General features: G+C 47.8%; 2 protein-coding genes and 1 pseudogene across 4 annotated transcripts in view; all 3 read right to left on the reverse strand.

Annotated features, from left to right (window-relative positions):
* Nucleotides 1–22,737, reverse strand: part of LOC116832036 (uncharacterized) — a 524,829-nt gene that overhangs the window by 454,324 nt on the left and 47,768 nt on the right. The window lies entirely within an intron of this gene.
* On the reverse strand, nt 6,441–7,399 carry LOC142047709 (uncharacterized; annotated as a pseudogene).
* On the reverse strand, nt 11,603–20,227 carry LOC116827152 (uncharacterized). Of its 3 annotated transcripts, none has more exons than XM_032784463.2 (2): nt 20,052–20,227; nt 11,603–17,888 (listed from the first exon to the last, which is right to left on the reverse strand). In XM_032784463.2, exon 2 carries the CDS (start codon nt 17,814–17,816, stop codon nt 16,812–16,814), a length of 1,005 nt encoding a protein of 334 aa, XP_032640354.1. In that variant the 5' UTR covers nt 17,817–17,888; nt 20,052–20,227; the 3' UTR covers nt 11,603–16,811. The 3 variants fall into 3 exon arrangements, with proteins under 3 accessions (XP_032640354.1, XP_032640358.1, XP_032640355.1); XM_032784467.1 differs by lacking the exon at nt 20,052–20,227 and adding an exon at nt 19,756–20,017 and having other exon boundaries at nt 15,761–17,888; XM_032784464.2 differs by lacking the exon at nt 20,052–20,227 and adding an exon at nt 18,133–18,288 and having other exon boundaries at nt 15,761–17,888.

Raw genomic sequence — 22,737 nt, forward strand, 5'->3', positions numbered from 1 at the left:
TTTACACCACCCGTAGGTCAGCTATCTTACCCATACCCCCCATACATTGACCCCCTCACTTCCTTAATCGTTCCCATTTCCTGATGCACCATGGTTTTTCTGTTCCTTTGTCCATGGTGATTCCTGCACGCCACGAGTTGCCTTCCTTCTCTGGGGGGTGGATGACGAGGATCATTCACACTATCCGCGTCTTCTCATGAGTAGGTTGGGTTTCGGTCAGGTTTCTAGCATAACCTCAAGGGTTTGGGCCAAAGGTCCGTTGCTGTCCTCCACTCCTCCTCGGAAGTGTCACTGATTGGTGCGCTTCCGCTCCATAGGCCGTCAAAGGCCTCCAGGAGCTTAACAAAGCCCAAGTTCTCACGGGGTGGTCGCAGGAGTCCATGTTTCCTCTGCAGCCTTTCCACAGATTTCTAACCCGCATTCTGGTATGACTGGCATTTCCCTGCGCGATCTATTGGTGGAAGGGAAGTGAGGACGCTGGTTAGAGGTCCATGACCTCTTCTGGGCAGGTCACCCCACTCCGATCCCCCCCATTGGTCATAATTCTGCTCTCTGGGAAGTCCTCTGCAGCGTGACACCCTCCTGTTCAAGAGGTAGGTGGAGGAGTTCTAGGAGGGGATCACAATCTCCCCGTCTGGGACGGATTCATCTTGGCCCTGAACTCCCCCGGATGGTCACATCTCCTCTTGGGCAGTCCTAGCGACGGCAATCCCATCCTGATGGTAGTAAGGGTGGTTGGAAGTAGTTCTTGGGGGGGGTCATGCATGACACTTTGGCTTACCAGTACTGTGTCTGTCTTGCCCTAGAGTAATACCCCAGGGGCGAGGCGGCTGCTGGTCAGGGGCCAGGGCTTATGTTGATTGCTGGCTAGGCCGCTTTCTGCTGACTCTTCACTATTTCCATTAGACTGGTTGGCTCTCCACAATGAGTCTCCCCTCCATTAGGTAAAGGCTTCCCATAACCCTCTTCCTCACCCCCATTTCCCAGTTTGATTCCTGCTTCTAACCACCAATTATTTTCCAATGATTCCCAATTCCTATACGGGTCGAGGTCGGTCTCATGACTAAATGTTTCCATTGTCTCCTGATATGCTTACTGTTGTGTTGAATTGTTTGTTCCCCACAGCGTTTCGGCAGTCTCTGTCTCAAGCACACATCACTGATAGCACCGTGTCACTAAACACCCCATGGGGCATGTTTTTTCCTTATTTACCCTTTACAATGGGATGCACCTTTTCGTTTGTAGTGCGTACTACCTCAGGACTCGAGGGAGGCAGTACCCTACCAGGGTGGTGCTATGGTTGGGTTATGGAGCCCTGTCAATCATTTCCTCTGTGCTCTCCTGTGTCCAACCCGTTGCAGTTATTCTCACTTGTGAGTTCCTATCCATTTCTTTTCGGTTCTCCTGTCTCATGAGTTTCTTCATGCCTCCCTCTCAGTGTACCCTTTCCACTTTCAGCCTATATCCTCTATTCTGCATCTAGTACCTATATCATCCATAATCCATTTCTCTCCTCTTGCTCCTCTTGCTGCCATTGCGCTCTCATACTGTTCTCTAACATGCCTTAGGGCATGGGCCCTTTTTCTCTGCTCTGCTTCCCTCAGAGTCTGGGAGACCATTGCTGGCAGTTACACCAGGACAGGTTCCATTCTCTGTCTTTAATTCTTTTCCCCATTGTCCCTCCATGTCTTGAAAATTACAGCCACTCAAACATTGTCTGTTTAACTCTGATTGCCACCTAGTGGATCTATGGATCCAATCACCCTTTCATTTTTAATTTAATTGTCTACATGCAGTCTTAAAGATATTGTATTAAGTTTTGGAGATGGGAGCGGGGGAGTGTCCACGTAACGTGGACCCCTGGCGTCAGGCCAGAAACCTCTTTTTATATAGATACAATTTGCGGGCTCACCTGGGGCCCTTATTCTGTTCTTAAAACAACCTCTCAGTTAGTCAGGCCGCCTGTCTTCGACCACTCCTTCCGCAGTCCATCTGGTCACAAGAACTGGTCACACCTACTGCTCGCAGCACTCTGTTATTGCTGCCAGTATCGTACATGCCTGGACTAACCTTCTAGTCGCAGCCTCCACCTGGTCATCCAACCCCTTCCCATCCGTCCCCTTCTTTCTAGGTGGTCCCATATAGCTGAGCAGCCTCTACCTCCTCTGGGTAAAATCCGAATCTTGTATACTTTGCCTTGTTTTCCTTTGTCTTTGGCATTGTTGGGTCAATTTTCTGTTTTTGTTACCAACCTAGTGGTACACTGGACCACAGGATTGATTGTTGCACTTTAATTTCAAATCCTGGAAATTCCCTTTGTACGAATGTAGGGTTCTTGGGAACCTCTTGGCGAAGAGTCGTAGACCATTCAAGAGTCTCTCACTAGGGATCAATCCACTTCCATTCCACGTATTGTCCTACTGTCATTCCTCCAGTCCCCACGTTACTACCTCCCCTATTGTTGCTCTTATGGCCTTCTGGGCTCCAACTATTTTCCATTTTCTTTATTGCTGCCTGCAGATTGTATGCTCACTTTCTTGGCCGGACTCCTTATTTTCTTGTAAACACTGTTCTGACAGCTGCTCTGCATCGCAGTTTCATTTATATTTAGTACCGCTCCATTCGTTTTCTATTTTCAGTTGTTCAACTCTCCTGTTTTCACCTTGTGGCTGTTGCTATCGGGTTGTAATGCCTAGGTACATTCCAGTGTTCACCACTCTCCTCGTGAACAAGTTTCCTATATTGAACTTAACTCCTCCCAGCTGCCCCCCACTTGAGCCATTACTCCTTGTTCTCGTAGTCGCTACACATGAGAACAGGCTAGATCCATTCTTCATTGACCCCTTATTAGGCACAGTTGAAAGCAGCTCAAAATCCCCCCTCTTCTCTCGTCTGCGACTAACAATCCAGTTCTCAGCCCTCTCTCATACTCAGTGCCCGGCCTAATCCTTTTGTTTTCCTCTGTTGGACTCTTTTCAATTTTCCCATCCTTCTTGGTAGCGTGGAGGCCCAAACTGCGACACATCTGTGCCAGATGGGCTCACCAATGTTGGAATAGAGGGGATCACATCCCTCAGTCTGCTGGCATATGCATGCCTACTTATACAGACAAAAGCCGTAGCTCTTTGCAATCGAGGCGACACCTGTCAGCTTATATACAGCCTCTCATCTACTGCTACACCCTAGGTCCTTTTCTGCGAAACTGCTGCTAGCCATTTGTCCTAGTCTGACAAGTGGGGAGTGGATCTCCCGTAAGCGCCAGGCGTGCACGTTGTCCGTGGCGAACCAGCTATCGAGGATTCTTTTCAGTTAGCCAGTCCTGCTAATTTGTCACCCTCTGTAGTCCTTCCCTACCTCTGGTGTCTCTACCTCCTGCCAGGATTCAGTGTCATGCTGCAACTGGGCTGAGGGTGCAAGTCACGGCCCGCTCCGTAGTCTTTCATAAGTATTGAACACAAACGGCTCCTAGGATACCGACCGGGGCGCCTCCGCTTGATGACGTGGCGGAGTTTTCCAGATGATATGGCCATGGCATGGTCTTGCAGATCCATACCAATCCTGCACTTGCCCCGCGCTGCAGGTGCTTGCTGCCCATGGACTTGTTGCCGTCGCGTTCGGAAAGTCCTGACTCACTGTGCTTGCTGCCAAGCAGAGGCTGGTCACCTCCTCCCATACTGTGCGGCGCCGAGTGCAGTGGTGCTGGGAGCTGACTTTTCTGAGGACGAGGCAAAAACAGAAACTTGGCTATGCTTTTCTACATCCTCTGGTCACTAGGTTCTCCCCATTGTAAGGGACCCACCTTTCCTGACCTCTTCTTTTTGCTAACATAATGAGAAACCCTTTTTTGTGTTACTCTAACGGTCGCTTAGCTGCAACTTTCACTAGTGATTTGGCCTTGCCCTGATTTCACTCCCTGCATCTGAGCAAGTATTCTTTATATCCTCCCAGTCTCTGTTTACACCAATTTCCACTTCTTGGGACTCTTTTTGGTGATTTTAAGAGCAGCAGGATTTCCTGTTAGTCAAGTGGCGCCTGCCATTTTGCTATTCTTCGAAGTTCAGGTGGTTTGATTCCTGCAAACCTCATGAAAGGATTCTTAGACTACAACAGCTCCTCCTGGATCCTTCATCCTGCTTCCATGTTGTTTCTCCCAGGGCATCCTGCCCAGCGTTCCTGAGGGAGTCAACGTCTGCTTTTCTGAGTCCAGGTATCCGTATCTGCTGCTCTCCTTGTTCTTCTTCTTTCAGGATCTGAATTGACCATCTCATAGTCACTGCACGCCCAGATTCCCAGCCCTTTTGCTTCCCCACTAATTCTTCCCTGTTGTGAGCACCGCCGGTCCAAAGAAGACTCTGCCGATTCCCACATTACGGTAGGACTTAGAGTACGAACACTTTGGGATAGGGAGTTTGTGTAATTCTGGAAATGTTCTAAACTCTCTAAACTACCTATTGTTATGTTCAAAGGTACAGAGTGACCATTGACTTGATACAGCATTGAACTTTACTATGCAGAAGAAATATCTGCTTTTACCCATTTAATTTAAATGAAACAAGCAAGAAATGGTTTCTACATATCAAATCTTTTTTTAACTTTCCTGTATTTTTGAGTAGTTTAAGTTAACTATACTCTTACTCTATTTGCCTCATTTTTTTTTTTTTTTTGGTCTTTGCTGCTGCCTGATTGCATACTTCCAGTTCTGATTCCAAATGAGGTGTGTGTTTGACCGGTTAGTTCCTAACTCTGGTGTTCGTAACTCTCAGGTTCTATTTGTGACATTATTGACATGAACAGTAACCATATAGATTATTGTTGCAACCACTGTTATATATTTGCAGCAAATATTGTACAAAGGTTGTCGAGTGAGGTGTCTATGACAAGGTTATGGTTTACTGGTTATGATTATGCTATCTGTATACATATATCATTGTTGTATTTAAAGTTACAAGTATTGGCTCTATACTCTCTGTATTTCAAACTTGTGCTATGCTTCTGGGTGACACCCCAGACAACTTGGCGTCAGCACTGCCTAGCCTGCTTGATGGCCCATTAAGGATCATCAGCTATACAACTGACCCATTGAAAGAAGGTAGATACAGCTGGTGACTCAGCAAGGCATGCAGGAACATGCCTGTGGACAGAACGCTAAGGTTTTTCTATGCCATGTGCTGGGTGGCTTGTAGTTGGAACAAAGAAAGTACAAGACACATGGCAAAAGGCCTATAAAAGGCATCATCATCATCTCCATTTTCTCTTCAATCTTGCTTCTTACTGCTGGAGGAAGCTTGCTACAAATTGAAGCTCTGAACAAAGGACTGAATGACCCATCCCAGCTGTGGATGTACTAACAGGTGCCAACTTTCCCCAGTGCTGGCCCGGCCCTGACTCCACCCTTTCCCCATCCCTGCCCCGCCCTCATTCCAACCCCTTCCCCAAAGTCCCTGCCCCAACTCCAACCCCTCCCTGCCCCTACTGGACCCATTCTCCAAATCCCCACCCCGGCCCCGCGTCTTCCCTGAGTGAGCTATATTCCCCCTCCTCCCCACTCCCTCCCAGCACTTGCAGCACAAAACAACTGTTTTGTGGCACAAGCACTGGGAGCTAGGGGGAAAAAGCAGGTATACAGCATGCTCAGAGGAGAAGGCAGAGGTGAACTGGGGCGGGGGGTCAGGGTGGGGAGCTGCTGGTGGGTGCAGAGTACCCACCAATTCTTCCCCGTGGGTGTTCCAGCCCTGGAGCACCCATGGAGTCGATGCGTATGGATGTATTCCAGAGACTTGATTTGAACCTGCAGTTTATTCCATCACTGCTACAAGCCTGAACCAAGAATTTTGCCTTTACTATATGTAACTGATTCCGTTTAAACAGTTTTAGCTCTCATCTATATTTCTTTCTTTTATGAATAAACCTTTCGATTTTAGATTCTAAAAGATTGGCAACGGCATGATTTATGGGTAAGATCTGATTTGTATATTGACCTGGGTCTGGGCTTGGTCCTTTGGGATCAGGAGAACCTCTTTTTTCTTTTACTGGGGTATTGGTTTTCATTACCAGTCATCCCCATTACGAGTGGCACTGGTGGTGATACTAGGAAACTGGCGGGTCTAAGGAAATTGCTTATGTGATTTATGGTTAACCAGTGGGGTAAAACCAAAGTCCTCTCTGTTTGGCTGGTTTGGTGTGCAAAGGACCCAAGCCTTGGGCTGTAACTGCCCTGCTCTAAGTAATTTGTCCTGAATTTGATGCTCTCAGTTGTGTCCCGCCAGAGACAGCATCGTTACACTACTGTGCTTGCAATGTGAGAGCTCAGCATCAGTAAGAATTCCAAAATACTCCTATATTGCTTCCCAATTAATGGCTTTCTCCACCAAAGCCCACAGGTTCCTCCTCACTGAATGCCCACCACCGATCCCCTCACAATTCTTTAAAGAGGTAGTTCTTTAATAGGTCTGAGAGGGGCAGTGCCTAAAGGGCAGGAAGGAGATGGGGTTCTCCTCCATGTGGGTTCTCTGATGTCTTTTATGGTGGGAGCTCTGGCTGAAGCTCCTCCCACAGTAGACACATTCGTAGGTTTTCTCCCCAGTGTGGATTATCTGGAGCTGAAGCTTTTCCCACTGTCAGGCATAGGTAGGGCTTCTCTCTCAGGTGGATTTGCTGATACCTTATGAGGTTTGAGTTGATGCTGAGCCTTTTCCTGCAGTCGAGGCACTTGTAAGGTTTCTCTCCTGTGTGGATTCTCTGGTGCTTAACAAGGTCTGAGTTCTGGCTGAAGCTTTTCCAACATATAGTGCATGTATTTGGGATTTGGATCATTGGGGTCTGCCACTGGATGCTGATCTCTTTGAATTTCTGTATACTGTTCCCATGATGTGTGCATTTACCCCATTTCTTCCCTAGAGGATTCCTCAGGTGTCTCTTGTGGTAGGAGTTGCGACTGAATCTCTTCCCACAATCATTGAACTTATAAGGTCTCTCTCCCATGTGGATGCACTGGTGCTGGTGAGTGTCAATTTGTCAGTGAAGTTTTTCCCACAGTCAGAGAAGAGATAAGGTTTCTCCCTCATGTGGATCCTCTGGTGTCGACTCAGGTTCGAGCTCACATTGAACCTTTTCCCATACTTACAGGGTTTCTTTCCAGTGTGGATCCTCTGATGATTAACAAGGTCTTAGTTCTGAGCAAAACTTTTCCCACATTCTATACATATGTTTGGTTTCCCCCCGGGTGCATGGCTTGGAAAATGAGGCCGTTCAGGAAATCTCCTGCAAGGTTAGTGGTTTTACTCCCTTTCTCCCCTTGAGGGTTTTTCTGCTGCCATTCTAACTTGTGCTGGCTCTTAGAAAGTTTTCTCTTTTCAAGACTTTGGGTAACATATATTCCCTTTGGATTTATTGGTGACATCTTGCATGGACACTTTCTGAATATTCTGGTAAAGATTCTCCTCCTTATATTCTCTGATGGTCCCATCATATGCTGAGATAAAGAATGCAGACAAGTCATTCCTTACACTGGAGAGAAAGGAAACCGTGGAAAGGGATCACAGATAAAAAGAACTGTAGATATATATATTTTACACTTAATAATTTCTCAAAAATCCTAAATGTACAGAGAAAATCTTAAACCCTCCTAGTAACCTATTCTCTGAACAGTACACTAGAAAAGAGCAGAATCAAAGGGAGCCATTTGGGGAGATTTCTCTTGACATTGTCCCTGCACATTCCCCCAGCAGCTTGAGGACTAGGCAGAGGTAGGAACTGGCTTTTTCTCTCTCTGCTCCTCACCTTGTCCCAGGAAAGTCAATCTACCCTGGGATGCTGCAGGAAATGGGTCTGGGCAGGGCTGGGAGCTGGGAACCTCCCTCCCCACTCCTCTCCCCTCAAGCTCGGGATAGGAGACTCGGTCCCTGGCCCAGTCCTGGGGCATTTGCTGTCCGGGAGCTGGCTCAGCTTCTACAGCAGGGGTCAGCAACCTTTCAGAAGTGCTGTGCTGAGTCTTCATTTATTCACTGTAATTTAAGGTTTTGCGTGCCAGTAATACATTTTAACATTTTAGAAGGTCTCTTTCTATAAGTCTATAATATATAACTAAACTATTGTTGTATGTAAAGTAAATACGGTTTTTAAAATGTTTAAGAAGCTTTATTTAAAATTAAATTAAAATGCAGAGCCCCCGGACGGGTGGCCAGGACCCGGGCAGTGTGAGTGCCACTGAAAATCAGCTCGCACGCCGCCTTCAGCACCCGTGCCATAGGTTGCCTACCCCTGTACTACAGGCACTTAGGAAGTAGAGCCTGGGGGTGTTAGGGAGGGCAAGAGCTCTGGGACTCACAGGCCCCCACCCAGGAGCAGAGCTGGGATGAGGAGGGGCCATTTATGCAGAGTCACTTTCCTGTCCAGCCCCAGGTCTCTCCCATCTAGGGTTGCCAGCCCTCCAAGGTTGTCCTGCAGTCTCTAGGAATTAAAGATTAATCTTTAAATGAATGTTATGTCATGTGATGAAAGCTCCAGGAATATGTCCAACCAAAACTGGCAACCCTATTCCCATCACCTGAAGTCTGCAATTCAGGAGCTGGTGTCAGCAGAGTCCAGGGTTGCCCCACGGGCTGGTTCCATCCCCTGGATAGTCCCGCCTGGCTGGGCACAAAGGGTTCTCCCTGCACAGACCCTGCTGTGGGTGGAGGGGCTGGGGCAGCAACTGCTCAGCCAGGATTTGTGCCTCACAATGAAGGCAGGCAGCAACTTCTGACCCCAGAAGCTCAACTCCTGTTCTCCTGGTCAGAAGAAAGAGAGAGAGCAGCCCTCTCCTCTAGCAATTCCCCAGACTCCTTTTATGGCCTCAGCTACCTAAACCTTCCTTTGTACATTCTCCCAGGAAAGAAACGTGGCACAGGAGGGATCCAGCCAGAATCCTTCTCTCCTTCCTAAGCAGAGAGAAACCTCCTGAAGTAATGAACCAGAGACAGAGCCCCAGTTGAGAAACCTGCCCCTGCTGCCAGCCAGGGATCTGGGCAGCCCCTGGGGCTAGGTGCCCATCAGTCCCATGGCCATTCTATGTTGAGACCGTAGGTGCTGGAACTAAGGGTTTTGGGGGTGCAGCACCACCCCCAGCTTGAAGTGGTTTCTATGGTTTATAGTTTGGTTCAATGGCTCTCGGCACCTCCACTATATAAATTGTTCCAGCAACCTCTGGCTGAGATCTGAAATAATCCCAGGTCCCTGGAGAATCTCACACAGTTTTATGGAGCCTCCTTATTTCCATCGCTGCCTGCTGTGTCCAAGGCTGGGAGAAGTCAATGCTGACGCAGCCCCTTCTGTAGCATACACAGGAGGCTGATGGCAAGTGGATCTACAGGGGACCATTTGCCTATTACAGGGGACCATTTGCCCTGAGACCCATCTGAACATATAACAGATATAAGAACAGGAGTACTTGTGGCACCTTAGAGACTAACAAATTTATTTCAGCATGAGCGTTCGTGAGCTTCACCCCGAAGTGTGCTGTAGCTCACGAAAGCTCATGCTGAAATAAATTTGTTAGTCTCTAAGGTGCCACAAGTACTCCTGTTCTTTTTGCGGGTACAGACTAACATGGCTGCTACTCTGAAACATAACAGATATAGGGATGGACACCTACTTGTTTATCTGAGGGGCACAGACTCATAGCGCATACCCAGAAAGGGAAACAATAATGCCTGAGATGGTGCTCTTAACTGACTTCTTCTCCACCACTAAAAAATAACCTGCCTCCTAAATCAAGGAAGCTGGATTGGACCCAAAGCCCTAATGGTGAAAGGCCCTACAGTCCATTCCCTGGGTGCTCTGACACACCCAGTCCCCAAGATTGGAGCAGGTGCCAATATGAGACCTATTAATCAGCAAATATATTAATATTTTTCCGTCCAAAACCAGCATGGACTCTCACTCATTTTAGTTCCACAATTTCATACAAATTAAGCATCCCCTCATTACTGTTGAAAATTGTATCAGAAATGAAAAAATAGCAAGTGTGCAGCATTCTTCATACTAAAAAGACGGATTCCACCGCTGTTCCAGTTTTCTGTAGGGTTTTATTATTTCCCTCCCTTTGGGCCTTTGTCATACATTGTATCTCACATTTTGGCCCTAGCAAGTCAGGAGGTATAAGAACCAACAGCAACTGTCTCCCTCCAAACCCAAGAGTTACTGCAGTTTAAAAAGAGAGATTATAAAGGGACAAAATCTGAAGGGATTTTATACCAATGTTTGATTGTAGCAAAAGTGAATATTAGCCTCCCTGCTTGCCTTTCACAAAGGCAGAGCTGTCAGTGACACTGCTTTCAGAAGGGAGGGGAGAACGGAGCCCAGTTGGGAGATGGGATGAGAAGGCTCTGCAGCAGTTGGAAACAGATAGCAAGAGGCAGTTGCGGGGCCATTGGGAGATGGGACTGGAAGGTTCTGTGGCAGCTGGGAGCGGGCAGCTGCAGGGGAGGGGCAGTTGGGAGACAGGATGTGAAGGTTCTGTGGCAGTTGGGAGCAGGCAGCAATAGGCAGTTCTGTGGCAGTTGGGAGTGGGTAAACGGCAGACATAATCATCTAGGGGTATTTTTATTGACATAAAGGGGAAACAGTTTGCTTCCCAGATCAGAGGGGGGAAAGGGGGAAAGTATTGAAGGGGTGTTTAAGTGCCTTCCCTTGCTCTTCTCCCTCCAGAAGCAGAAAAAGTTGCTGCAGTTTAAATGGCAGAGAAAAAAGGGATAAAATCTCTGGGGACTTTAGATCAATATGAGGTAATTAACTCAAAAGTGAGCAGTTCCCTCATGCTGTGCCACAGACATGGGCTGCAGGGACGGGAGATGGCACCGGAAGGTTCCACAGCAGTTAGGATGGAGTGACGGAGGGGCAGGTGGTTGGCAGAGGGAGCGCTGTGGTAATGAGTCAGGGTTACAGTTTCCCTCCACCTCAAAGCCAAGTTGCTGCAATTAAAAAGGATGCAAAACCCCCAGACTTGACAGGATTTTCATATTAATGTAAAATATCACTACTCCATAATTACACAGAAAACAACCAAATTGGATGAGATTGGGTATTTAGGTGTGTAATTTAAAGGGGTTTTGTCCTAAAGCATAATTTCCAATTCTGAACCTGAGCGTCCAAAAGTGGGTGCCTGCATGAACCTCCAAGCTTAATTACCAGCTTAGATCTGATAGCGCTGCCACCAGCCAGAAATTCCAGTGTCTGACTCACTCTGGTCTGCCCAAAACCTTCCCTGGAGAGACCCCAAGACTCAGAGACTCTGAGTCTCACAACAAAGGGAAATAACCCACTTCCCTTCCCCCTCTTTACCTCCTCCCAGATTTTCCCTCCCTGGGTACACTAGTAGATTACTCTGCTTCAATTCCTTGAAACACAAACACCGAGAGATCAAGTGTCTCTCCCCCTCACCCAGAGGCTATACAAATTCAAGCTTAGTAACTCTAACACAAAGAGATTTTCCCTTCCCCCCTGTCTTTTTCCTCCCACCAATTCCCTGGTGAGCTGCAGGCTCAATCCCCTTGAGCCCCCCCTAGGAAAAAATTCATCAGGTCTTAAAAAGAAAGCTTTATATAAAAAGAAAGAAAAAGACATAAAAATGGTCTCTGTATCAAGGTGACAATATACAGGGTTAATGGCTTAAAAGAAAAATGAATAAACAGCCTTATTCAAAAAGAAATACAATTTAAAACATTCCAGCAACTACACACATGTAAATACAAAAACAATATAAAAACCTATATTGTCTTATACCTGTACTTACAATTGGGAAACAGAAGATTAGAAGCCTGAAGATAGACAGATCACTCTCAGAGCCGAGAGAGCAACAGAGACGAGACAAAAGGACACACACCCAAAAATTCCCTCCCTGAGCTTTGAAAAATCCGGTTTCCTGATTGGTCCTCTGGTCAGGTGTTTGGTTGCTTTTGTTAACCCTTTACAGGTAAAAGAAACATAAACCCTTAGCTATCTGTTTATGACAGGTTTTAATATCAATAGTCACAAATTAGAGAGAAAAGGGTGAAATCTGAGGAATTTGATCAATATCTGATAATTAGCAAAAGAAAGGGACAGTAGCAGAGGGGACTATTGTGTCTATCAAATAACATTCAACATTTACACACAAATGGCAACAGGTGAGGAGATCATTAATTTTTTCCATCAATATTTGATATTCAGAGGGGAAAAGGATGAAATATCAAATTTTATACTAATACTCCAAAAGGAAATATAAAGTGGTTGTTTCCTCCTGCTCCCCACCCTGCCCTCTATGTGGGTAACAAGGGGTTCTGGGCAGTGTCCAATGACTCAAGCACGGAGAGGAGGATGGAGCCAGAAGTTTCCTTGGCAGTTGCAAGGGGCAGCAGCAGCAGCAGCAGCGGAGGAGGTGCCTGGGTAATGGAGTTTGGATGGGCAGGAGACTGTGTGCTGCTTTGGGGCTGGGGAGTTTTATTAACATAAATGAAGTAAAACACTTTGATTCCCAAATATGCAGGGGGTAGTTGACTGAAAAGGGGTTTAATTGCCTTCCACACCAACCCCCTGCCATCTTGGTTAACCTGGAAGTTACCCCAGTTAAAAAAATGGAGAAAAACTCAGGGGATTTTATAGTCAATAAATAAATAGAAAGCAATTATCTCCCACTGGCTTGAAACTGACATGGGCACCAGAGATCCTTGGTGATGCTGCTGTAACAGGAGAAGGGAGGATGGAGCCAGAAGGTGCTGGGTATTTGTGTAACAGATGGGAACAGAGAGCCGCCAGGGCTGCAGTAGGGCACAGCCACTATTTCTCCATGCGTTGGAGGCCAGCTCCTGGAGTCATGCAATTACAGCAGCCAAAGCTTTCCTGGGGGGGGACGAGGGGAGTCAGTTTGTAACTCTCACAGTTGCAAAGAAAAGCTTGAAAACATGACCTGAGTGTAACTGAGACAGTACTACTGCCTGAGTGTGCAGCAAGCCTGGGACACTTGCTATGAGAGGGGAGAGCTGCCCCATGCTCTCTGCTGCCAAGCCCTCCCCAGCAGACAGGGCCAGCTCCAGGGATTTTGCCACCTGAAGCAGCAAAAAAAAAAAAAAAAAAAAAGCCACGATCGCAATTGCGATCTGTGGCAATTCAGCAGGAGGTCCTTCACTCCGAGCGGGAGTGAGGGACCCTTCTCTGAATTGCCACTGAATATCTGAAAGTGCCGCCCACTCCGGAATTGCTGCCCCAAGCACCTGCTTAATAAGCTGGTGCCTGGAGCCGGCCCTGCCAGCAGAGGGCTCTGAGTGTGGCAGGAGGGGAAGTGCACAGCAGGCCCCCCACCAAGCAGGTATACAACCTGGCTGATAGGAAAGAATGGAGCAGAGGAGTATCCTTATTGTGTCCACAGCCTCTCCAGAATGTCCCTACCCCCAATCGCACTAAGAGGTGGGCAGACACAGCAGCACCACAATAATTTTGCTGTACCTTGATTCTGAGATTGCCTTAATCCAGCCGTAGCAACAGCAGGGGATGGAAAGGTGATTGGTAGCTGGTAGTTGGGGCAGGAAGTTGGGTTGGGTAGTTGCAGAGAAAGCACTTGTTGGGATGGGATAAATGGGGGCTGGACAGACTCTCACTCAGGTGCAGGGTTCTGCCCTTCCCTACCTGTGACCCTGCTAGGGCCCTGTTGCTGGAACAATATGACTACTACATTCCTGCTCCAGAAGTGGCTGCATCTCAGCATGGCAGGGGCATGAATGCCATTTGTCCTAAGTGACTGGGACTCTTCAGACAAAAGTGGTGATAGAAGCAAAAGGTGTGAACAGAGATTATATAATGAGTAGTGTCCAGGATGGCTGAGAAGCTCCATCTAGGGGGGAGGTATCCAGCCTAGCAGAGAACAGCCCTCTGCATGGGGTGAAGGTGGAGGGTGATCTGCTCCCATGTGCCTCGTTCTGGTAGGGTGAAAATAAGTCAGAAAAAGTACAGCCAATTGTGACATTTGCAGTGGGAGAAACCACACTACTCAACCTTCTCCCTTTGAAGAATATTAAAAACATAAGAGGCCCCATATTGCATTACCCAAGCCCCTGAGCCCTCCTGTCAACATATCACTGTCTGTACCTGGGATTAGGTTGATAGCTGTGTCACTCAGGGGTGTTGAAAATCCACATGGATCTAACTCCCACTGCAAACAGCACTATGTCTTTGGGAGACCTGTCAACATAGATGCTGCCTCTCAGGGAGCTGGAGGACCTACAATGAAGGTGGAAGCTCTCTTCACTACGCAGTACAGTGCTGCAACTGTGGCATTTTAAGTGTAAACATACCCTACCTCTCCTGCTCTGTTCAGCTCTCAGAACATTCCCATGCCCTTTAAATTTCTCTTCCTCTCTGCATTATTGATTTCAGTCACTGTGTTGTGGCAGTCTGAGGCTTTTAAGTTCTCTAACACTGAACTGTTATGGCATGCAGGTACGGCCTGCTATGTGGATCTGCCCTGCCCTGCAGGAAGCACAGGGACAAACAGTGCCTCAGGCATTGCCTCTGAATTCTCATCACTGCCATTCTCTAGGCACACAGCTTGGTCTAGAACCCTCACTCAATGTCATCCACCCTGTTGCGTGCTTCTGGCAGGAAACTGGTGCTGGGGAAAAGGATTCTAGTTCCCGACTGGACAAGCAAATGAGCACTTTCCCCCTACCTTTCTTGGCCCTCCTTTTCACAAGCCCATGCCTACCCTTAGCACCAGGCTTTGGAAAATGTCAGCCTCTCATCTCAGTTCCCAAGCACCCCAGGAACAGAACCCTCTCCTCTGCCACCTCCAGAAGACCAGCTCCAACCTGCATCCCTCTTCTACAGCTGACTGCTGCTGTCAGAGTAGGTGATCACAATGGTCCCTTCTGGTCTTGGAATCTAGGAATCCATTTAACTTTGTTAATTAGAGGCACATTCTGTACTCAGACATTACTGAAAGATGTTCCCGGTCAGTAAACTTTTCACTCCTGGCTCAGGGACTCTAAGGCCAGATTTTCAAAAGCATTCAGCAGCTCCCATTAAGAGCAATGGAGAATCCTTCCCTCTCTAGGGGGAAAAAACAGGAACTCCTGAGTACAGAGCTCTTTTGAAAATCTGCTCCACATTTTGAGTGGTGAGCACTCTTGCAAGTCTAGCCCAAATAGACAGAACCCTGTATGGACATAAAATTTGTATCTGTATCAGATCCACGCTCCACAAACATGGTCTGTGGATATTCACAGATTTTCAGGGCTCTACATATAGAAATTGTAATTTAGCCATCCACAAAGAATGAGTCTGATATCCTTGAATTAAGCATCAAGTAGCAGCAACATTAAGGCTTGATATTCAACCACCATCCCAGTGCATCTGCATTGTCAGAGGTTACCTAATAGAATGTCACCTAATACCTCATGGAACACTTCACTAGGATTTAACTCCAAGGCAGATTAACTCTGGTATTTAAACACTGACAACAGTTTAGTCAGAAAGCAAGGGTGAACCTCATGCCCAAATCAAATTCTAGTGGCAATTTTAGGGAGCCAGAAAGAGATGGGCCCCAAGTGGGGATTTGTGAGGGAAGAGAGACATCTTGGCTATGGGTGAGCTTAGAATGGGCCAGCACAAGAAGGCATATAGTTAGCATCTGGAGTGATCAACAAAGGGAATAATTTGAGCAAGGGATTGTGGTAGCTCAGTTTCTTTTTAAAAAGAGAATAGTAGATTAAGAATTAACAAATAATTAAGGAGTTCAGAATTCCTGAACACACATACAGAAGGGTCACTGACTGGAAAGTGTGAGGTAGGTTAAGATGTCTGAAGGAGTCCAATTCTGCAGCTCTTAGTAGGGAATGATGATCCAGAGAGAAAAGAGCAATGCTGCAGCTGCTGCTGGGGAGAAGGAGACAGGCTGCTCCCCTCTAGACGTGTCTAGCCTCTTGGGATGGGGAGCCACATTAACTCCCAGTCACCTCTTCAGCTCACAGGTCACCTGAATTCTGCCAACAGTGCCATGAATTCCCTGAACTGATTATATTTGGGGTGGGGAACAGAAGAAAGATTACAGCCCAGAGACAGTAAGAACCACAAGAACAAAGAAATGGTAGTGATTTTTGGTTTAAACATTTTGTTAATCGCTATTTGTTCTACAGCGCATACAGAGTCCCCATGTACAACTGCTGGGCTAGCACAGCAATGTCTATTCCGGAAGAGAATGGTAGTAACTGAGCAGTCTGTTTAAGGTAGAAATGAGACTTTCCTGTTGTAACACCAGAGAGGGAGCTGGTGTAATTTGCCTTTGACTGAAACTAGTTAAATAGATGTGAATGTGCTGCTGCTGGAGAAGGGCCCTTGGTACACACAGTGTGAAAGCTGTGCCACAGTCCTCTCCTGGGAGAACCACTTCTAGCATCCCACTCAGTCCCCGTGGCCTCTACCATAGTGAGTCCAGTCTGGGTTAGTCCCACTGGTGTTCTCAGGGACATAGACACTCATCCTACCTGGAAATGGCAAGAACCTACAATCCATTCTACACAGGCCAATAGTAAACGTTTAACAAGACACACACGCACACGCACACACCTTATCCTACCAGCTATTTGCCCTCCCAACACCAGCCCTAGTCCCAACCACTAAAATAACCAGTTCTCCCAAGAACCAGCACCCTCCCCTAATGATCCCTGCTAAAAAGCCATACCAATTCCCTCCCACTACTCACCACTCCACTAACCAGAAAGCAGATCCCACAAGCACACAGCTCCAATCTCCTCTAGCTACCGCCTCCTATTGCTATGATGGACTTTTCTTCCCTTCTCCAACTCCTAACATGCTTGAGAGGGGTAGGGCCATAAAGGCAGGAAGGACACAGGGTTCTCTCCTGTGTGGGTTCTCTGATGCCTCTTGTGGTGAGAGCTGCGGCTGAAGCTTTTCCCACAGTAAATGCACTCATAAGGTTTCTCTCCCGTGTGGATCCGATGGTGCTGGGTCAGGGTAGATTTGTCAGTGAAGCTTTTCCCACAGTCAGAGCATGTGTAGGGTTTCTCTCCTGTGTGGATCCTCTGGTGTCTGATCAGGTTTGAACTGACATTGAAGCATTTCCCACAGTGAGTGCACTCATAGGGTTTCTCTCCTGTGTGGATCCTCATGTGTTTGACCAGGTCCGAGTTCTGGCTGAAGCTTTGCCAGCACTCTGCACACGTGATGGGGATCTCAATGGTCGAGGTTTTCTTCTTTGAGGTTTTAGCTTTTTTAACCTTCCCAATGGCAGCGCTGTCCCGCTGGGTGCATTTGTTCTGCTTCTTCCCTGGAGGACTCCTCAGGCGCCTCTTGTGGTGGGAGCTATGGCTGAAGCTCTTCCCACAGTCAACGCATTTATAGGGCTTCTCACCCACGTGGACACACTGGTGCTGGGTCTGGGTCGATTTGTCTGTGAAGCTTTTCCCACAGTCAGAGCAGCTGTGGGGTCTCTCCCCAGTGTGGGTTCTCTGGTGACGGATAAGGTTTGAATTGATGCTGAAGCTTTTCCCGCAGTCAATGCATTTATAAGGTTTCTCCCCTGTGTGGATTCTCCGATGATTTGTAAGGTCTGAGCTCTGGGTGAAGCTTTTCCCACACTCAATGCAGATGTTGGGCCTCTCCCCTGCATATATTCTCTGGCGGACGATAGTGTCTTTGCGTTTTCTCACGCCTCTCCCACGGTGGGTGGATTTACTCTCTCTCTCCTCTGAAGAGTTTTGCTGCTGTGCTTCTGACCTACCCTGACTCTTAAGGGATTTTCCCTGGTCTAGTTTCTGAGATACATTTCCTTTGGATCGTTTTGGAAACATCTCAGGCAGTTCCTCTCCAGCAAGACTTTGAAGATTCTCTTGCTTTGTTGTCACTCACAGTCCTGTCACCTGCTGGGAGAAGGAGAGAATCCAGACACGAGTCATGCTCCAAGCATGAGCAAAAGGAAACAGGAATAATCGGTTGACAAATTATTTTAGAACTGAGAGATCTCTTTAACTTAACAAATCCAGTGGCTGGATGGTGCAGACAACTGAGCTCAAAATGGAATTAAGGCACAATTTTTAACAACTTCCCAAGGGAGTGGTGGATTTTCCATCATTTAAAATTTTTAAACTAAATAAAAAGATTGGATACCTCTTTCTTAGAAGAGAAGAGAAAAGAGAACTCTCTAGCTCAGCCACACGTTATTGGCCTCAATGCAGTAATCACTGGGTGATCTTCTCTGACCTATGCTATACAGCAGAAGTTCTCAATCAGGGATCTGGGGCCCCTGGAAGGGTGGTAAGCAGGTTTCAGGGTGTCCTTTAAAATAAAAGCAGAGAGCAAGGCCAGTGTTAGATTCACTGAGGCCCAAGCCCTGCCATGTGGGAGTAAAGCCAAAGCCCAAGCAACTTAGCTTTGCAGGATCCCCTGTGGTGTGAGGCCCTGGGCAATTGCCCTGCTTGCTACCCCCTAATGCCAGGTTTGGCTTTTAATCTACTGGATATGCAGAAAAACAGTTGCTGTGGCACAGGTGGGCCATGGAGTTTTTATAGCATGTTGGGGGGGGACTCAGAAAGAAAGAGGTTGAGGACCTCTGTTCTAGAGGAGGTCAGACTATGCCTTCTAGAGTAGCCAGCTGAGCTCATAGCTGCCCTGGGTACCCGCTAACCCCTTAGGTTTTCTGTTATGACTGTCACTGATGTAATGTATTAATTTAGGGGCCAGTCCTACAACTATTCACTCATGGGAATAATTATTCACAGAAGCACACTCAAGGCCTCATTCCCCATAGCCTTGTACTTGACAGTCATTTACACTGGTGCAGATTAAATGCAAAGTGAGGGAAAACCACAACCATTTCGATTAGCAGTCACTTCACTTTGCAGAGCGGAGGGTGAACGACACAAGATGCAAGGCAAGAGGATCCAGCCCTTAACTGCCAACTCCTTAGGGCAGGGGGACATCTTTATTTGTTTCTGCAAAGAACCCAGCCTGCTCATCTGTGAGCAAGACAAATAATCAAAAGATCCATTTTATGGGATTCCTCTGACATTATCCTCAAGGGCAGGGACTAGGCCAGGGATGGGCAAACTACAGCCTGCGGGCTGGATCCAGCCCATCAGAGCTTTGGATCTAGCCCACGGGATTGCCACCCCTGCAGGCCCCATGCCACTCCTGGAAGCAGCTGTCACCATGTCCCTGTGGCCCCTGGGGGATGAGGGGCAGAGGGCTCTGTGCCCTGCCCTTGCCTGCAGGTACCTCTCCCGAAGCTCCCACTGGCCACCATTCCCAGCCAACGGGAGCTTTGGGGGAGGAGGTACCTGCAGGTGAGGGCAGCACACAGAGCCCTCTACTCCCCCAGAAGCCACAGGGATGTGGTGCCACCTGCTTCCGGCAGCAGCACAGGGCCACAGCACACAGGGAGCCTGCCTTAGCCTGGCTGCATGCTGCTGCCACCCTGGAACCACTCCAGGTAAGCAGCACCAGGCCAGAGCCCACACCCCTAACCCCCTGCCCTAAGCCCTCTACCACACTCCCTTCCACATCCAACCTGCTGCCCTACATTCATGGCCCTGCATGCAATTTCCCCACCAGATGTGGCCCTTGAGCCAAAAAGTTTGCCCACCCCTGAACGAGGTAGAGGCAGCAACTGGCTTTTTCTCTCTCTGCTTCCCTGGGGGGGGAACCCACCCAAGAAAGTCAATTAAACGGGTTGCCTTTGCATCAGGTAACCGTCGCTATAAAGAAGAGTTTTTAAAAGGTAGCTTTACTAACTGATGTATCAGTGACCGCAACACTTGGAGCGGGGCTACTCAGGTTCGGGACCCGGGAATTCCTCTTCCCAGTTCTCTCTTCTGCTGCCACTTTCCGGGCTTTCCTTCCCCCGCCGCCCTCCCCTCTGGCTGGGTCCAGCTTAGGGGCATTTCCTCCCCCATCGCTGGCCTGGTTCCTGGCAGTGCGAACGGGAGCGAGAAGCGCTGGGGGTGAGGAGGGGCCATCTGAGCAGAGTCAGCGCGGCTCGCTTTGTTGCCCGGCCCCTGCACTTTCCCCAAGTTCTCTCTTGCAATTACCTGGAGTCTGCGGCTCAGAAGCTGGTGAGGATAGAGCCCGGGGCTGCCCCGGGGGCTAGTTTCAGCCCGCAGAGAAAGTCTCCCTGGCTGTGCACAGAGGGGCGGTAGGGAAGGGCAACCCAGCACAGCGCCGGCGGTGGCTCAGTCCGGCTCACAATGGAGGCAGCAGCCCCAGCTCCTGACCCAGGAAGTTCAATCCCTTATATCCTGGTCAGAGGAAAGCCAGAGAGACTCGGAGAATCCCCCTCCCCCTTCCTTTGCAGTAATCAGAGGTACTGAGCACCATGTTTAATGCACGTTTGAATTGCAAATAGCTTTTCAGGCTTAAGACCCACCTGAGAAGGGATGCAGGGAGCAGGTCTTATCTTGGCTGCCCGCGTATACTGCGATGTAACTGGAAACAGGGACTGGAAGAGTTGTGATGGTGACATCAAGCCAGGGAGGAGGAGGAACTCCCAGGATATTCAGATAGGAGTAAAATGTATGGTGATGTGAAAATATCCCCTGGCAAACTGACATGCACACTGTGTAGCCTGAGCTCACTGCTAAACACCAAGAACTCCTGCATCCCTCCATTTCCCCCATGAGCTCCCTGCAGGTCACCCTTCCATCACCCTCTATTGGTAGGGTGACCAGATAGCAAGTGTGAAAAATTGGGACAGGAGTGGGGGGTAATAGGTGCCTATATAAGAAAAAGCCCTGAATAACAGGACTGTCTATATAAAATCAGGACATTTGGTCACCCTATTGGTAAGCCAGAGGGCTCAGCAGTACCCCAGTTCCAGTTTGCCCCCCGGAGATTCCGATGTTGTAGTGATACTGGGAGACCAGGTCAATCCAGGGCCACAGGCCAATTCACTTGTGTATTAATAGAGATCAAGGAATTTGTATAAGTATGGTTGGTGTTTAAAATTCATGAAAACTAATGGGATGTTACTTGTATTGTTTTCACCTCTTTGTTCCTGTTATAATGAAATAGCAAACATTTATATTGTGCATACCCCTGTAAGCAAACAACAAAGAAATCTTGTGGGATGCTAATGAAGGACTTCAACAGAAAAGCAAGTGGTCATTATGGTGATAACTGGTGGCCAATGACTCAAACTGCATTCCTCACTCACCATCATCAAAGGAAAAGCCCATGTGCGTAGAGACACCATCGGCTTGTTTTCCTTGAGAAGCTATAGGTGTGGATTCCAGGAATGATCCTGCATCTCTGGACTATATGGACTCTTACAGGGAAAGGTACCAGATACAAAGCCAAGGTTCCCAGAGATTATCTGGGTACCCTGAAATACTTTTGGGAGACTGGCAGTTCATTACATTATTACTACCATTTGGACTTACAAACTGTGACTACCCCGATATAATGCTGTCCTCGGGAGCCAAAAAATCTTACCACGTTATAGGTGAAACTGTGTTATATTGAACTTGTTTTGATCTGCCAGAGAGCACACTCCCTCTCCCCCCAGAGCACTGCATGACCACGTTATATCCTGATTTGTGTTATATCGGGTCACATTATAGCGGGGTAGAGGTGTATTTTACCTGCTTTAACCTCTCAATAATTATCATTTCCTTTTCTTAGCTAATAAACCTACAGCTAGGTTTCTATAGAATTGGGTGCCAGTGTTGTCTTTGGGGTGAGATGTGGAGAACCCATTCATCTGGGGTAAGTGGCTAGTCCCTTGGGACTGGAAGCAATCTGGTGTGGTGTGATTTTTGGTTTATGTGACTATTATCATTAAGGCCGTGTCCACACTACCCGCCTGATCAGCAGGTAGTAATCAATCTATCGGGGATCGATTTATCGTGTCTTGTCTAGACACGATAAATCGATCCCTGAATCAATGCCCGTACTCCACCTCTGCAGGAAGAGTAAGCGGAGTCGACAGGGGAGCCACAGCAATCGACTTGCCACCATGAGGACAGCCAGGTAAGTCGAACTAAGATATTTCGACTTCAGCTATGCGAATAGCATAGCTGAAGTTGCGTATCTTAGATCAATCCCCCACCCCAGTGTAGACCAGCCCTAAGTCCAGTCTGTCTAGGTGGCAAGATAGGCTGGAGAGTCTAAGGGGACTGTCTATGACTCCATGCTAAGACTCTGGTACAATGATCCAGGAGTCACATTTGTTACTGGTTTGGTGAAATCTAATTCTAGAACACAGCTCCAGTTTGGGGTGTCTGCTCAGTTTTCTGACAGTCTGCCCTGAGATTAGCACTCATAGTTGTGAGCCACTCCAGACAGCATGACAATTGTTTTCTTGTGCTCCCTCATCTGCCTATCTGTTCCCCCTCTGTTGTCTCATGGCAAAGACTGTCCTTTTGTTCTATGTGCCTACAGTGTTTAGCAACATGGGGTGCTGGTTCATGACTAGGGCTCCTACTTGCTATGACAATACAAATAATAAATAATAACTATAGATTATTACAGGGATGGTTGTAGCTGCTGGCTCTGCTCACTGGATGCTGGGGCTTCATGTGCATCCCATTCCCCACTTTCAGTTTTGTTGATTGTCACCAAAATGAATAGGGTTCTGCCCACTGCTGCCCAGAACAAACCCTGAAATGTGGAACTGATTGGATGTGATGCTGAGAAGTTAGGACCTTACATGCAAACAGAGAAATGCCATCCAATTGAATGTAGGACCTGCCTTCACACAACCAATGAATCTCCCTCCCT

Source organism: Chelonoidis abingdonii, chromosome 13 (assembly GCF_003597395.2).
Source record: "Chelonoidis abingdonii isolate Lonesome George chromosome 13, CheloAbing_2.0, whole genome shotgun sequence".
Taxonomy (NCBI): Eukaryota; Metazoa; Chordata; order Testudines; family Testudinidae; genus Chelonoidis; species Chelonoidis abingdonii.